This window comes from Trematomus bernacchii, unplaced genomic scaffold, assembly GCF_902827165.1.
Source record: "Trematomus bernacchii unplaced genomic scaffold, fTreBer1.1, whole genome shotgun sequence".
NCBI classification, from domain to species: domain Eukaryota; kingdom Metazoa; phylum Chordata; class Actinopteri; order Perciformes; family Nototheniidae; genus Trematomus; species Trematomus bernacchii.
Window position 1 is genome coordinate 3,633,968 of NW_022987593.1, and position 18,086 is coordinate 3,652,053.

Below are 18,086 nucleotides of genomic sequence, written 5' to 3' on the forward strand. Positions count from 1 at the left end.
CAGCTAATTCAGAACGCCGCTGCTCGAGTCCTCACTAACACTAAGAAAGTGGATCACATCACTCCTGTTCTGAAGTCCTTACACTGGCTTCCTGTGTGTCAAAGAATAGATTTCAAAATATTGTTGCTGGTTTATAAAGCTTTGAATGGTTTAGGCCCAAAATACATGTCTGACCTACTGCTAAATTATGAACCATCCAGAACTCTCAGGTCTTCAGGGACTGGTCAGCTTTCTGTCCCCAGAGTCAGAACTAAACATGGAGAAGCAGCGTTCAGTTATTATGCTCCAAATATCTGGAACAAACTCCCAGAAACCTGCAGGTCCGCTGCAACTCTTACTACTTTTAAATCCAGGCTGAAGACTTTTCTTTTTGCCGCTGCTTTTAATTGAACTATTCAAATCTTAAACTGCACTGTAACTTTTAACTTTTATCCATGTATTTTTTCTTTTAATGTTTATTTTATTATCTTTTCTTTTTAATGACTGATTTTAAATGCCATTTTTAAAATGTCTTCCATTTTTGTAAAGCACTTTGAATTACCTTGTGTTGAAAGCAGGGGCGGACTGGGACTACAAATCAGCCCGGGACTCTCGACCGGCCCACTTCGGTACCGCCGGCCCACCTCGGTAAATGATCAACGGGGGGGTGGGGGGTGCTAGTGAGTTATCCGAGCGGCTCACCTCGGTGCCGCAAGTAAATACCGCGAGGAAATTGTCGACGGGGGGGTGCTAGTGACTTATCCGACCGGCCCACATCGTCCGACCGGCCCACTTCAGTACCGGCCCATCGGGATTCGTCCCGAACGTCCCGATGGCCAGTCCGCCCCTGGTTGAAAGGTGCTATATAAATAAACTTGCCTTGCCTTGCCTTGCCTTGCCTTGCCTTGCAGACTGTTATGTTTATGTGGGGAAATGGTGGTGCATACATTATTTGAGATATATTTCAAACTCGGACTTTATTTTAAGGACATGTCGGCCAGGGGTGTAGAGCTATTTGTTTAAGCACCGGATTGGCAAAACAGGAGAGTAAACCAGTCTGCCTTGATCTATGAATTAATGTCCGGGACTCTCACGGTATCTGCTGCCCGCAGCTGTTTTATAGAAGGAAAACCTCCTTCACTTCATGAAATGGCTGCAGCATCAGGAGGCAGCGGGACACACACACACCTCTACACAAATCGAACTGCCCGATTACTCCCCCTTTTATTAGTTTTATGAAGGAGATGTCCAGTCAGTCACCAAGGCGCATGATGTGTGTGTGTATGTGCTCTGCTCAGCTCTGAGTGTTCGGTGTGTTTGTGTCTGTCCGACACCGGCATTTGTTTTCAAACACACACACACCCACCCTTCATAATGCGACTTTTTACTTCTTACATTTTTAACACAAATACCTGTACTTTCTACTTCTTACATTTTCAAAATATGCTCGTTACTTTAGTTTTAATCTGCATTTGGTGGCGTGATCATTATTATTTAGAGTCATTGAGTGCCTATTGATTTTAACACGATGCGTGTATCCATCATTTCCTGGTCTTCTCTAAAGAAGAGGGACGGACCAATGAAAACGTTGTCGTTGTTCAGCATCGAAACATTCATTAGCTAACAATGACATTATTGTTCTATTAATATAAAGGGAGGTCAGTTACTTCTATATCTGTATCTGTACTTCTACTTGAGTAAAGGATGTGATACTTTTGCCATCTCTGTTGAGATATCAGAAGTTTACTGAATTATAAATGCTAAGCAATCCAATTGAGCACATTGTACTAAGTAAATATATAGGATATCCAAATAGGATGAAGCTGGTATTACATTAAAAGTAAATGATGAATACCCGTTGTACCTGCCTGTGTCTTCTTAAAAAAAATACAACACAACACTGAAGGTCCATGCTTTTTAACGATTATAATTGAATTTATTGATATTTGTTTCTTCATAAAGTATCAAACAAGATTGAGTTTAAAGTCAACAATGTCAAGGATAACCAATGAGTAATACAGAATCAAATCAATCTTTGTAATTAGCATTGCACCATGTCCCATTATCCCTCATAACACAATAATATCAAAGATAAACTGAATTTATATTCTCTGTTTTTAAATAAAATAAAATAAAACACATCTGCCCACATCAGATATGTTTAGTAAACAAAGGCAACACAGCAGCAAGCATTTTGGCTAGTGAGAAAGCATTGCATTAAAAGACTTTTCCTGAGTCAAAATGTACATTGTAATTATAATATCTAATAGCAGATTTTTTTTATCACATCACTCCACAGATCAGATAACTCCAACTCTGTTGTAAACACATCTAGAATCTTGCATATTTAGTAGAGTTGTAACCAGAATCTTTGGAGGAGGCAGACAGCATTGGTAAGCCTGAGACGGGGTCTTTCTTACAGCGATCCAGAGCTTGTTTGTAGTTGATCTTCTCCTTTGTGATTGGGTCTACAATATCCTTGATGTATGTCGTCTCAGCCTGCAGCTCCCTCATCATTGTGCTGTCGATCATTTTGGACCCAATGGCATCAAAGAGGCTCATTCTGCTGCCGGTAGTGGGAATGACCAGCCCACCCGTCAGGTGCTGTGCCTCCATGTAGCGGATGGCCGTGTCCTTGGGCATCCAGCCTTTCTGTACAGCTTCTCCCACGGACAAAACCTCTCTGGTCATGGGGTCTTCAACACCAGTGAAGGCCTTTTGTGCATTGAGTAGCCTCTGGACTTGACTGTCCTCAATGAGGCCTCTTGATGTTGCCTTCTGAACTGTGTATCTCTGATTGTTGCTTATGTCGATGATGCCCCCTGTTGATGCCTGTGCCTCCAGGAGTTTGTGGGCGGTTCCGGAGTCGATCAGTTTACGCAAGGTGGCGCTGCGAATTGTAAAGCAGGTGTCAGTGTTTGTGTCTATTACTCCAGCAACTGGGTAGATTTCTGTAGTGGTGGAGAGGTCCCGGGGGGCTGAATTCACTGTTGTGGAGGTTGTGTGGGTGATTGAGTTGAACTGGGGTGGCTTATTTTTATCACCCGCAACCAGCAAGGCAAACTCTGAGATGGGCATCTTGCCTTTTTTATACTGTTGTAGATCATACTCTGTCAGGCGGCCTTCCTTCAGGGCATCTTTGATTGGGTACTGCTTTCCACTTTTGCGATCTTGGAGTACAGATGTCTCCCCATCAGGTCCCAGGGAAGTAACCTCCTCCCAGTCACACTCCAGCTCCTGCAGGTTTATGTACTGTTGACGATCAATCAGGCCCTGCATGTAGGCGTCATAAGGGGACATGTCTTTGCCTGTATCTGGATCCAGAATGGTGATTTTGGTAGACACATTGGTCTCTTTGGTCCTTGTCTCTGCTTGTTCCTCTTTCTGCACGTTCGTCAGGAGCTCCCGCATCATGCTGTCTCGCTGATGGATTCTGTCTTTTTCTTCCAGGATCTCTCTCTCCAGACGTTGAGCATCAGAATCCATCTTAATGCTCTTCTGCCTTCCCATCTGCGATCTTTCACTAATTAGCCTGCTTTGCTGCTGGAAAGACAAGCTGATGTCATGTTTTGAGGCTTCGAGGGTCCTGAGTTCCCGAGTGAGGTTTTCTTTCTCCCTCTGAAAGACATCTTTGTTGGAAACAAGAGTAGATTCCTCTCTTGAAGAGCTTGATTTCCCGCTCATCAGAAGGTTGGTTTTAGAGTTGAGACGTCTGATGTTCTCTTCAAGGTCTTGTCTGTCAAATCTTTGCTGAGACATCTGTTCCCTCAGGCGATCCCTCTCGGATTCAACTGCCTGGTCTTTCTCAACACGGATAATCTCTTTGTACACTGTCTTCTCACCAGACTTTTCCCTCTGCAGGATTTCTAGCTTATGAGTGATGTTACGGATGTCTCTCTGGATGTGCAGAATATCGCTGGTTTGCTTATCCATGTCTGACCGAACACCGTTTGTCATCCTCTCCAGTTTTGGGTCTCTTTCAACCTTCAGTACTTCCTCAACAACAATACATTCCTCAACGGGAGGCGGGGCATTTTCAAGATGTGTGATGCGCAGTCGGATCTCTCTGAGTTCAAACTCAGCTTGAACCCTCTTTTGGTGCTCATCACTCTCTCTGAGGATCCTCTGTAACTCTTCCACCTTGGTCGTCAGCTGCTGCATCTCGAGGTTAACCTGGCGGCGGGTCATTACTTCGTCGTCCAGGCTCCTGCTGAGCCGATCATGCTCGAGCATCTGCCTTGGGTCCTTCTGTAAACGTACAATCTCCTGCATAACTACCTTCTCCTCAGGCTTTTGTCTCTCCAACAGGATGTACTTGTTCTGCAGATCAAACACCATCTCTTCAGTGTTGCGCCGCAGCTGTGCCTCCTCCCGCCCATCTCTTCTTAGCCGGTCAGCTTCTTTCTCCAACAGAGGATCAGGTTCATACTTGATGACTTCTCTGGTGACCACTTTTGTCTCTATCTTGGACTTCTCAGTTTTCCATTCATCCCTTTCCTTCCTGTGGAGTCTCACCTGGTCCTCGAGGGAGTTGTAGGTGTTCTCCAAATAGTTCACCTGATCAGTTAGCCTCTGAATCTCTTTCTCATTTTCAGGACTTCTTTCCTCCCTAACCACCTCTTGAAGGACTTCCTTCATCTCCACCTTGGGCTTCTCAGAGCGAAGGGTGTACACATTAGTCGTGACCGTGGTGATTTCTCTTTCCATGTCAGAGCGCTGCTTGGTGGTGTCTTGTATGTCTTTCCTGAGCCGCGTTATCTCCACCTCTGTGCTCGGGTCTATACGGTAGATCTCATTAACGATTTCCTTCACCTCGACTTTTGGCCTCCAGCCTTGAACTTCTCGGTAGCGAGTCTGGAACTCCAAAACCTCTTTGGACAAAGAATCGTTTTCAACCCTTTCATCGTCAATGCTTGTTCGAACCCTCTTAGATTCATTGATGAGCTCTGGGTCTTGTTCAATCCTTTTCACTTCCTTGGTGATGATCTTAGGCTGAATGTTAGGAATCAGCCTCTCAAGAGCATTAATCTGGCTCCTTGTCTGGAAGATTTCATCATTGATGCGCTTGGTACTCTTGTCCTCATCAGAAATTTCCGTCTCAAATGTCCGCACTGATCTCAACATCTGTGGGTCCTGTTCCACTTTCACCACTTCCTTCTTAACTATCCTCTCCTTGATGGGTTGTCTCTTCTGCTGGAGAATCGTCACTTCTGTGCTCATCTGAACATGTTCCCCATCTCTTACTCGAATTTCATCTCTCATCCTGGCTATCTCATCTCTAGTCTTAGTGGCCTCCACGTCCAGCTGAGGATCTCTCTCAAACTCTGTCACCTCTCTGGTCAACAGTTTTGGTTTATTACCTTTGAGTGTTTCCTCAAGGATGGTGATTTTCTTGTTCAATATCTCAACCTCACTGTGGGTGGTGCTACGCCTGAGGGACTCTTCATGCAGGGTTTTCTGCAGATCGACCAAATCACTTTCCAGTTTTGGGTCGCGATAGTACTGCAGTACTTCTTTCTCTTCAAGACGCTCCACTCCTCTGCGACCCTTCAGCGACATCATCCTCTCTTTAAAGGTTCTCAGCTCTGTCTCGGTATGAGTCGTCCTATCTTTCTCTTCGTCCAGGTCCTTCATCAGACCGCTGAGCTCAAAAGAACTCCTTTGCTGGCTTTCAAGCTGCACGTGTTGCTGTGCCACCAGTTGGACTTTGTCTTCATTCTGAAGCAGAGAAGCAAATTCATTTAATAAGTTAAGTGATTTGTTTTTGTGATAAGCTTTAGGTTGTTTTATGAGAAGCATATTTCATAGCAATGGGTGTTTTATGCCCTGTTTTCTTACTTTTAAAATAAGATTCTTAGTCAAACCCATCTGTTTTTGGCGCTGGGTATTTTCAGCTGTTGCTTCGGCGTAACGGTTGACCAGATCCCTTTCCTGTAATAAACAAGAGTGGCAGCAGATATGTCAGCCACCTTGATATATTCATAATAATAATTTACATTGTGTAAAATAAATCCAAATGTTACCTCTTTCTGAACAGAATCAGCCAGAGTGATTATACGAGGTTTCTTGGCCACAGTGGCGCCAGCATCCTCCAGTGTACTGTTGTATTTGTCAACATTGGTCTCGTATTCCTGCACAGATGTGAAGAAAACATCATTTATTCACTTGTCAAGTATTCTAATATTTAATAACCTTGTATTATAATGGGTTTGACACTTACATCGAGTAGACCCTGCAGGTCTTGAGACAGGTCAGACACTCTGTCAATGTCATCTCCCTTCCTCTTCAAGTCATCCACCACCCTCTGTGTGAAACAATTTTCACATGTTAATCACTGTAATCAGTTAATTATATTATATCATATTTTACAGATTTACGTATAACACAGCACATGTTTGCATGAACCACAGCCTCACCTCTTGGGAGCTCTGCTTGGCAGCGACCTGCGACAGATCATCTTTGAAGTCGACCTTGTTTTGCGGAAGGTTATCCAGGAAGGACTTCAGGGATTTGGATGTGCTCTGGAACTCCTGGTTCTTGGTTGAAGCTTCTTGTAAGAGGATTTCTCTGCAATAATTAATCAATATGACAGAAGATTTAAAAAATAACTGTGTAAAAGAACTGCATTAAGGCATTTAACATTACAAGGTTTTGTTGTCTTCTGTGCCATTTCCACAAAAAAATCACATCTGAGCTATAATTAACACAAACCTTTGCCTGATTATTTCATCTTACACATCAATTCATTTGCATATGGCTTATTACAGTATAGCCTACTGCATGTATATAGTGTAAAGGTAAGTAACCCTTTTATTTGCAAAGAAATTGCCTGTTTGAGTTAACAAAGCAGAAAAAACAAACTTCAAATTTCAAATCAAAGTATAACACTGTTTTTTTGTATCTGTGCATAGTATACAGTGTATACTATACACAATAGCATGGGCAAACCTCTCCAAGTTGTTGTTTCATTTTAGTACTTTCTATAGGACTAGAGCAAAACTATCAGCATTTCTTTAAGGAATCTCTATTTCAAATGAAGCAAAAATATGTGTATCCTAAGTTAGTTTTTTGTTATTTTGTGTAATGGATGATGACATTTGATATCCTTTTCATTATCTTTTATCATGCCACTCCTTTGGGCTGATTTGATGTCGTTTTTTTAACCATCTGATTCTCACCTCTCCTTCAGCTGGTTGGCCACGTTCCCGTAACGTGTCTGCAGCTGCTTGACCTCTGATCTCTGGCGGCGGATGTCCGGGCAGTACTCCTGGTATCCCTGCTGCAGAGAGCTGCACAGCTGCTCTGTGGTGTCCAGATCCTGACTCAGCTTCTTCATGTCGTCCTGAGCCGCTGCCACAGACCTGCGCTGGTACTGAAATACAGCAAAAGAGACATGCTATTAAAATTCTGTCAAATATAAGTTGAACCTTTGAGGAAGAGAAGTGTCTTTTATGTGGATGTAACATTTTAATGCAGATTTCCTCACCTGGATGTCATCAGCGCGGGCTTGGATTGCATTCGGCACGTCCGGAATTGGATTATCATTACTCAGATTTTTCTCAAACCCAGAGACGAGGCCGTCTACCTCCTTAATCTGGCCCTCCAGGTTAAGAGACGCATTTGCTCTAAAAAATAAATTAAAATGTATGTCATTATGAGTGCTATTTTAATTCAGTAGAACAGCTCTGACAAGAGACAAATGTAGCCATATACAAATGTGCCATGTGTTAATAATATCAGATTTTCTCTATTTATTCATTGTATATTTGGAAGGTCAGGTTTTAAATTGGAGTTTCAAAACCGGAATAACAATATATTTTCATTACAGACAAAACCCCTCCACCATGACACTGTGTAAATGTCATTTTCCAAACAAAACATGCACTTACTTCTTGGTGTAGAGGTCAGCAAGTGCTGACATGCTGTCAAACTTGTTGTTTGCACCACTCAGTTTGAGTGGCAGCTGAGAGGAGCTGGGGTCTTTGGAGAGCAGCGGCTGCATGTCCGCCTGAGCTGCCAGCTTCTGCTGCTCCAGAGACTTCAGAGCCCGGGCAGCTTCCTACAAGAGACACATAAAGATACTTTAGACATTTGTATAATGCAAATATCAAATACAATACATCAAATCCTCTAGGGTTCCTTCTTCAAACAAATGTCTACAGTATAACAATATAATCACCAGGAGTAACCTTAAAAAGGCACACGACTGATTTGGTAAATAAGAGGTATTTCACCTAAATCTAAAGAGCCGACAGTAATAAAGGCAGAAACAAGCTAACAGGAACAATGTCTGTGGCTTTATTCCTCTCACCTCCTGTTCCCTCAGCCTCTTGGCCAGATCTCCGGCCGGGTCGCTGCGGCTCAGCGGGGTACGCAGGCGGCTCAGCATGCTCTCCTCAGCGCTCGCCAGGTCACCGTCCAGCTTGTCCAGCTGCTGAGACAGAGCCTTCACTTTGGGATCCAGTGGGGCAGAAGACACCGGGGCTGACAGAGGAAACAAAGACGTTTATTGCCTGATCTGACTTTGAGACGTTTGTAGACGTATGCTATGATATATATTTGATCACCTTTGATCACCTTGGAGGCATGCAAGAAAAACAAAGTTTTCTTGAAGAATTAAAGCAAAGTAATTTATATACAAAATTAAATTGAGGATGTTTAAGGTTTTACATCTGTAGACAATTACCTGATAGTTGGGACCTGGAGAAATCCGACTTGTGATTCTTCAGCGACGCAGCCAGAGCAGCTCTTCTCTTCTTGATGTCTGCCAGATCACCACCCAACCTAAAGAATACAAATAAAAAGTAAATAGAAATAGTATTACTGAGATATTCTTGCTTTGTTTGTTGTAGATGCACACAAATAAAACGGTGCTTTACTTACAGGTCCACTTTGTCAATGGCCTCTGGATCAGGTGGGGGGATCTGGAAGCAAACTCCTGGGAAGGTTTTTGTTGCCCCGTCCGTGGAGGTGACGTCCCAGTTGTCGTCTGAGTTGGATCTCAGGGTGAACTTCTCGCCTCTTTCCAGGGAATCCTAGATGGTGATGAGAAATGATTAAATAAAACACATGCCCAAAAAGTGTACACAAGTTGTGTGTGAATAACATGTCTGGAATTAAACACTTCAGCTTTGGATATGGCCTTTCTTTGTTCTATATCTTTTTAAGTAACCTCCGTATGTGCCCATTTTAGTACTTGTATTCACTTTTGAAAGATTTCCCTGGTATATTGACTAATCTGCAGCACTATGTGACAATCTGAGGTGAAGAAGCTGCACCTTATCTGTCTCCCAGTCACACAGGGACTCCACTGTGATGGGCCGGGTGGGGGCGTTGCGTCGCAGCTTCAGAGGAGCGATGGTGGTGCTGCTTCTCCTAAGGTCGGCCAGCAGCTGTTCGCTGTTCTGAACAGCATTCTCCTCCGCCTGGTGGGGAACAGACACAGAGGGAAATCTTAATATCTTACAAATAATCATGAATTGATAGATAGTAACAAATCCTCATTGTATTCCATCATCCTAGAAATAAGACTTAATGAGTGCACTTTAGACATGTATCTCTCGATAATGCGTGAGTCAAAAACAATATCAAAATATCCTACACAATGTATATTTCTATGTTTTTAAACTTTGAAAACATTACCAATGACTTTTTGAGCTTGACTTATTAAGAATTAGCCTCTTGGGGAGTTGATGAGAGAGAGTAAGTAAAGTGAGTGTGAGTGCTAAGTGAAAAGCAAACCCTCTTTAAAATGAAAATAAAGAAATTCGTATTTATTTTGTCTGCTCTATATTAAAACTGTACCTCCAGCTGTAGCAGCGTCTCTGAGTTGCTCTTCTTGCTGATGGCCTTGGGGTCCAGGTTGTTGTTGAGTTTGGTCAGCGTCTCTGACAGCTGCTCAGTCTCCATTTGGTACTGGAAAATAAAACAAAAAACAGATTTTGACCTGGATGCGTCACACTACATACTCTCACACGAAAATGAATAATGTGTTATGATGAGTTGTGGTATATGGTGTAATATATTTACCTTTTTGTATTCCTCCAGACTGTCCAGGTGTGTCTCTTGACAAATGCAGAGGTTGAGGAATTTCTGCCACTCGTTTCGAACAGCATCTCTCTGAGCCTGGAAGTGTGACAAAATGATATTGTTATCTTATTTTGAATTAATCATTTTTGTGTGGACATTATGTTCTGATATATTGAGTGACACAAAAGAGACATTTAAACTTTCCCAATTCTGTTTGAGAAATGTATCTGAAATAGCACATATTCTCATTTTAACTGTTTTACTTATTTAGTACTTATTTGAACATGTAAGGTCAGTATACCTGTAATACAAAACAAAATCTCAAAGCTCTTCTGCTCTCATATCTATGATTTAAAAGTTCTTATCCCCTTTAGTGTGTCCCCTTAAAAGTTAACTTGACATTTTTAAAGACTTTGGCCTTTGAATCATTGCCTTTCCATTTGAAAGCAGTGTCGTCTGGGTAAATAGGCGTACCTGGATTGTGTCACTGGCAGGGTGCTTCAATCCAACAAGTCTTTCTCCTTCGTCCTGAAGTTTGTTCACCTCGCTCTCGTGGGACAGCAGGCTGTTGTTCTTAAAGTTCTGATTGAGATAAAATAAAAAGGTAGTAATGTTTGTGGTTATCAATAAATAGCTCAGTTTAGATTATTCTGGAAAAGCAGCTTCAATCTGTGATTGCTGACCTCATACTGCCTGCGGATGTCAGGCGGGTCGACCATGCGGTCGCTCCAGTCCTGCTTCTTGATCTTATCTTGCTCTTCTTCCAGGAACCCCAGCTCCTTGTTACAGCCGTGCATGTAATCATACAGGCTGTTCAGGTAGTGGCGACGCCACTTGGAGTTGTCCTGGGGAGAAATGAAATAAAACTCATTTAAACCTGAAAGATTAAAAAAAACGTGTTTTTTTATGTCAAATATACAGTGTTTTAATTTCCCCCTCATTTAATTTGATGTTATTCTAGTTGAAATGACAAAAATAAAACAAATAATATATCAGTTAGGGAGAAGAGGCAAATACCTCAACATTTATTTTGTAATTTGGATTTTAACAAGGTGCTATTACAAAGAATGCATTTTGATGCATTAACAGAAAAAGATACCATATTAAGTTTGTTGTTACATTGAAGAGAAAAGGGTTGTCTTTATGGCCAAAAAATACATATAAAACAACACAACTCACCAGCAGATTGTTGTATTGCCTTTTCAGGACGGTATATTTCTCCTAAAAGACAAGATAACAACATATAAGCCGCTGGAAACAGTTTTCCATCAGGACAAAAGAAGGCAAGCAGGACAGTAAATGTTTGTGAATATCATGTAAATGTGTTTCCATGTCTTTTCACCTTGCTGCCTGCAGAGCTGATGCAGAGCTGCGAGCTGTAGGCCTCCACCTCTTTGTGCAGGATGTTGTGAGCAGCGACCTGCTTCTCCAGGTCCGCCATGGTGGGGCCGTACTCCTCCGCGTTCACTAGTTTCTGAAAGGACAAGATTAATACAGTTAATGGGATGTAAAGACAAAATAACAAACAATGTTAAAACGGTTATCCTTTAAGATCAAGGGATTACATCAATGCTGGATCTTTAGACACCTTTGAATTTAAATGTTCAGTTTTAATCTACGTACTTGTTTCTGGTTTAAAACAGGCTCCCAGTCGATTCTTGGCATCAGCGACACGTCGTCCACCTGCTCAAAGATCTCACGGTAGAAAGTGCAGTCCTTCAACCAGCGCTCGTGGAGCAATAGGACGCTGAAGACGCAAAGAAAAACATGACTCAACATTTTACAAAAGTGCAAAAGTATTAGCATCAAAATATACTTATAGTATCAGAAGTAAAGAGTACTCGGTCAATATGCAGAAACATTTCAGAATAATATATGTTCTTAGATTAATAATTAATGTTATGTTGTTTTGCTGCGATGTTGCAGCTGGTAAAGGTGGAGCTCATTTTAATTAGGTTTTATACCAGTAGCTTTTTTACTTAGTTACTAAAGTTATCAATAAATGGAGTGACATAAAAGGCACAACCTTTGCCTCCAACATAAAGTGAACATGTATTGATTAATAGGCATTACATGGAAATAAACAATTAGTACTAGCATAAAGTGAAAATGTAATCACTACACTTGATCCAAAAATGATCAATAATCTATTTTAATTTAACTTTGTTTAGTGTGTTCATTGTAAAGCATCTTGCATGCTGTCAGTGTGTTTAACCTACATCAAAGGTGTAAGTGCACACATTTCTCCTGTAGGCAGCTACAGTGTAAATCCTCAGTGTCATATCTATCTGTCACCACTCACTCGCTCTCTATCTCTCTGGCCTGCGGGTGTTTGGACTTCTTGGCTTTGGCGACGTCGAGGAACAGATCCTGCAGCAGGCCCTCCGCCTCGCCCAGCTTGTCTGAAATCTCCGCCTGGTGCTGCAAAGGCTGCTCCTTCTTGTCATTTTCAAAGTCCTGGAGGAAGAAGACAACAGTAGGGTGGTTTATTTTAGAGAAGGCTGCATGTAGAAGTGATATACAAGTTTGTGTTGGTCTGTCAGTGTGTGTCCTCACCACAGCCAGCAGCTCTTCGGCCCGGAGGATGTCTTTCTCCACCGTGTCGGCATTCTTTTGCATCTGAGCGATCAGCAAGGCCAAGTTGCCGGTCTGCATCCTGGCGGGGGGGGGTCACAGATTAAATCACAGAAAACAATAGGAGATATGACATTTTCTCAGTGTTTCCCATCTCATGCTCCACAAGTCCCAAACCCTCATTTTCTGAATGTCAAGGATAGATAATTATCTCATAAGTTAAAGCTCCAAATTGAAATAGACTTTCAAGACAAACAGCAAAACTAGATGGAGACTAGGTGAGTAACTAGACCAGGTATTAAAAATGTTTTTTACAAAGTTTACATTAAAATCTTACATTATGAACTAAAGAGCCAACACATGTTTAAGACTATAAGGTGAACACATGTATGTTATTAAAATGTCAGGGCAGAGGCAGCTTTCTGTTGATCGGTTTTATTATTTTCTACTGTCTGTCTGATGCCAGTCTTTCACACAGCGTCTCTGTCGTAGAGTCAGTAAGGAGGAAGTGTATTTCCAGGTTCCCTAAATGCTAATCATTCCACAGCAGGGTACTATGTTTGTCCCTGTTTGTGATCCTCAGTGTGGATGCCACTGAGAAAAGGTAAAGCGATGCCTCTCACAGATAAAGGGAGGTGGGGATCCTACCGGCTGGCAACAAGAGATGAACTACGCCCATAAAACTAAAGGAGGTCTATGTGTGATTTGGAGCAAGCTATATAAATAATGTTAACACAGGATGATGTTACAATCTGAAAGTTTATCTGAAGCTTTGTGAGCTAAATATCAAAGTTACTGATGGTCAAATCAAATCAAATCATCTGCAAACGCTGAAGTCCAATGAGTTTAAACAAGGCACTGTAGTGAGCTTTGTGGTCCAATGAAAACCGCTCATTCAATTAGGCTGTTTTCTCTTTTATGTTCTAAAAATATAAAGAACATGTGTGTAACATGGGCCACGAAAGAACCCACACAACTTTGGTACAATTTATTTTAAACTTTCATAAACATTGAGTGATTGCATTCGGCCTTGGCAGAGGTCATCTGAGGTGAAGCTGATTTTTGGATATGAGTGTAAAAGCATGTTGTGAGGATGTCAAGGACTTTTACTAAAGGAAATCAGTTTTTGGAAGGTAATGTGAAGTCACAGCTGCAAAAATAGATAATTCAAAGGACATTTTACATGTTAAACTCCTGCTTTTCTGCCTCAAATACTACTACTACTACTTGTACACTACAGGGCTGATTTTACATCCGGAAAAGACTTCATTCACGCACTTCTGAAATAACGCTGATGTGTAACACAGAAACAAAGAATGTTGGCTACGATCCCGCAGGTTATTTTACACACATGCCAAAGCTACCTTGGAGTTCAAAGTTGTTACTCTTAGGAGAGAAAGCAAGCGAGTGTCATACAGAGTAGATTTACAATGGCTTAAATGGCATTTTGCAGAGCTCTTTAACGATGGAGTGACAGGAATGCAGCGTTTCTCCTCCTGCTCCGAGCTGCCAGCTGATCTCACAATGGCCGCCTTATTCCTGCTCACTCAGCAGGAGAGACAGGTACGTGCTGTACACACAGTACATGTACACAATAATTATTGCTCAGCTTTTGAGAGTGGATAACTAAGATGACGCATTATTAGAAATATATAATATTTTGTCAAATAAGAAAACTTAAAAAAGGTAAAGAAATGTCAAGAAAACAAATGTTGCTTCCTGTATGACAAAATAAAATTCAATACAGTTGGTTTCTTTTGGTTAGGTGTAATAATTTGGTCATGAGGTTGACTTTTTTCTATCAAACAAACTGGGTGTGAATTGTAGATGACATTAGTGGGATAAGTGAGGGAGGTTTGTCTGTCTCATCCATCTAGGCCTTCATCTTAATGACGGTCAGGAGCTGAATGATAGTATATGTGTGTGTGTGTATATCTGTGTACTTTTTGCTTGAACACAGTATAGTCTGTTTTAACCCTTGAAGAGTAACTGCTGTTAGTGTAGGTTTTCTGTGAGCATTTCTGTCAGTAAACACTGTGACTTTTTATGTCTGTTTAATGTGTTTATTGAGCCAAATGGCAACTTTAAAAGCCAATCAATGCACTAAACTATCAAATAACAACATACAAAGTTGTGATAATGTACTAGTGAGTATTTGGTTGCATTTACGAATGGCCATCACAGGAAAGCTAGGCAGCTAGCAGCTATGACTGACTTGACTTGAGAGTAGGATAACTGGATGACCCGCATAACTTCAAAGGGCTAGCCTGCATTTTTCTGTCAGTTGCAAGATTACAAAACTTGTACTACAAAAACACTCCCTGATTTCCCAAATGTTCTTACAGCTTACAGTTTATATTAGGATGTATACATGTATATTTTTTTAAGGGGCATAAACCCATTGAGTTTGGTGGGGTTTTTCAGCACCTTTCACTTTACAAAATGGAATTTATTTTATTTACATTAACTAATTAGATAACTACACTTAATGAAATCCTCTTTTGACCTTGAGAGCTGACAGATAACATCACTTTGTCACTAACGGCATGAGCTGGCAGGTAAATGTGTTTGGTGCTTCTAAAACTGATCAGTGCTTTTTGGCATCATGTCATCTGCCGTTATGAAGCTACCAGCAAACACAGGCTCAGACACACGCAATGATTTTAACATTTCTGACACTATAGGTGGGTCCTTAAAGTTTGACACTGCTACTGGTGTAAAACAGCAAAACCAAGTATTAGTAAAAAAAAAGTTAAATATTTGCTAGTTGATCTTAAAACGTTGGGTTATGAGACATGGTTTTCTTAATTTTCTGAAATATTATAAACAAAATATTGATCAATAGTTTGAAAGACTAATTCAAAAATGAATCAATATTGTGACATAAGTTGCAGCCCTTATTTACGGTGTCTCTATTGATTTAATTGGTGATGGAAACCTCCTCAATGTCCTGTCACTGTAAAGTACAGTTGGGAACCAACGCCCACATGAGAGAAAGAAACCAGCAGAGCAGCGGCCCGCCCTGTCCTCCTCACTCCTCACACCTCACACAACATGTCCCGGGCAGCGAGAAGGTGAAACCATCAGGTCACCTCCACCCTGAGAAACCTGTCAGTTCTGTGACAGGGACAATATGGGAAACTGTGAATAGTTTCAGCAGATGAATGTGTCTCCAGATGCTCTCTGTTATTGTGTTTAAATGAGGATTGAAAGCTGTTATGTCAAATAAATCACATTAAGTCATGTAAAGGTAAGAGTACAAACACAAAATGAACACTCCACATAACTTAAATGAGTACTGGACAGAGTGAAACCAGCTCATTATCCCTTTTTACCTGCAGTGATTTACATAAAGACAATGAATGATCATTTGCTCTTAACTGTCAATATATTCCTCGTCAAATTAAGCTTTTTAAATTATTTTCTTTATGTTTTTAAGTTGCAGCCTTCTGCCTCCACCCCCCACATTTAGAAACTGTTTCGAAACATGTGGTTTATTAGTGACACATATTTCTACATTTGGAACAGCAGCCATGCCTGACAGCACACAGAACAGCCAGATCAAACACTTCTCAGAGGATAGGTTTTCTCATTGAAACGTGATCACCAACAACAATGTTTTGCAAGCCGTCACAACTCTAAATCTCTTTGACTTTCACCTGCTTCATTAAACACATTTTTATAGTTTGACTCATGTCTTTAGCACACTTTCCCGCCTCATGTTTACAAAGTAAACCTGACCTCAGGGCTCTGTTAACAGCCGGTAACACCTTGTGAAGCTTTCACCATCACAGCGGATTAACCTTCACATAACTCAGCACTTTAAATGAGTGAAAAAACTGCCTGATCAAACCTTTAACCACACTGTAACAGGAGGGGAACCACAACACTCAGAGGGAAAGAGGACCGGGAAACATCACACAGTTCTCCGTGACATGTTCAAGATACACACACACTTACACACTCTTATGTGCATTGCATACATTAAGGGGTTTACTTACTTGCTGCTCTTGAGCAAACTGTCCTTAGATTCCTTTTTCTTAAACATCCTGGAGGTCATGGTGGGTCAGGCACAGAGAAAAAGTTTTCTCCTTTCTCTTTCTCTCACTCGCTCCTTCTTGGTCTGTGTTCCTCACCCTGTGGCTCCCACTCGCTCTCTCCTCTCCCTTTGGTTCCTCTCAAACACACATTCACGTCAGCACATTGTTTGACACCGGAAGCTCCTCCCACACAGGTTAACTCACAGGTGTGTCACCGCCCAGACAGACATCCACCTGCAGAGAGCGGACCGGACAGACCTGTTTCCTGCTCTCTCCCTTCCTCCCATCCTCGGCCCTGCCCTTCCTTTTCATCACAATCTCTCACAGGGAGCGGGGCTTCAATCAACAGAGATGCATAATTCATGGGATGGAGGGACACTGCATTCCTGTAGGGGGTTGGGAATAAAACGTTATTTATACAAATGTTACTCACAAGTAAACAGACTGATCTTTGATAATCAAGTTGTTCCAAATCTGGCGGAGTGACAAACTTTATTGGTGTGTGTTGACAATCTATGGGTCACTTTGTTGCATGTCATCTATTTACAGTCACTATGTAATAAAGGTATCACATGCACCAATTTGCAACTCCATATTATCATATCGAGTGGTAGGAAGTAACTAACTATAATGTACTTAAGTACAAATGAACAGTTTACCAATTTTGTTGGTGTAAAATCATCTTATAGTTGTAGCTTATCATATATTTGCTGTTTTTCATTTAATTTAGTTGTTTTAATAATTTATATTTTCTGCAATGAGTATTATTAAAACGTCAAGTTTTTAATACAGTACATTTTCCCGATTTTCCAATGCAGGATTTTTACATGTACACTAATGGAGTATTATAAATAATTGTACTTAGATAAACGATCTGAATACTTTCTTAAAACCACTGAGCATACCTCTGATTCAACCAATGGAGAAGACATATTCCTCTCATATTTGCTACAGAAATGTAATACAGGGTGATACATTTCATTTGTCACGCAAAAATCATTCTGGATAAAAATATGATTTAAAAAAAACTTTGCTTCATCTTTTCAACTCCATAATAGCAGCACATTCTCTGATTTGCTCCCAACTTTAATAATTGGTTACATCTATAATTAAATTATTCAAAAAGAAAGAAAGAGCTGTAGGGTGTGGTGACGAGAAACACCCCTTGCAACAAATACCATCATATTTATTTTTAAATCACCATACAGATTCCCATCACTCCTTCCATCAAGTGTAAGCTATTTGTTATAATCTTAAATAATGTCTTATACAGCAGACAGTAATGTCAGGCGTATTAGTTAGTGTTGTGTTAACCTTCTTATATTCTCATATTTCCCCATGTGGTAACGCTTTTATCCATAAAGATGAACCAGTGAAACAGTGACTTCATACTCCTGAATGGGCCTTAATGGGCAAATAACTAAATTCAAATTAAATAAACGTATACAATGATGACATGTTTTA

At 41.0% G+C, this 18,086-nt stretch overlaps 1 protein-coding gene across 1 annotated transcript; it reads right to left on the minus strand.

Moving 5' to 3' along the window:
* Window positions 1–1,885: 1,885 nt before the first annotated feature.
* evpla (envoplakin a) lies at window positions 1,886–16,763 on the minus strand. Its single transcript, XM_034129548.1, has 22 exons — window positions 16,584–16,763; window positions 12,565–12,664; window positions 12,311–12,465; window positions 11,632–11,755; window positions 11,351–11,482; window positions 11,188–11,229; window positions 10,692–10,853; window positions 10,483–10,590; window positions 10,009–10,104; window positions 9,784–9,894; window positions 9,258–9,404; window positions 8,863–9,014; window positions 8,666–8,763; window positions 8,291–8,463; window positions 7,869–8,038; window positions 7,466–7,604; window positions 7,158–7,351; window positions 6,396–6,546; window positions 6,200–6,283; window positions 6,003–6,110; window positions 5,818–5,910; window positions 1,886–5,697 (listed from the first exon to the last, which is right to left on the minus strand). The coding sequence occupies exons 1-22, from the start codon at window positions 16,640–16,642 to the stop codon at window positions 2,311–2,313; spliced, it is 5,985 nt and encodes a 1,994-aa protein (XP_033985439.1). The 5' UTR covers window positions 16,643–16,763; the 3' UTR covers window positions 1,886–2,310.
* Between the last annotated feature and the right edge of the window lie 1,323 nt (window positions 16,764–18,086).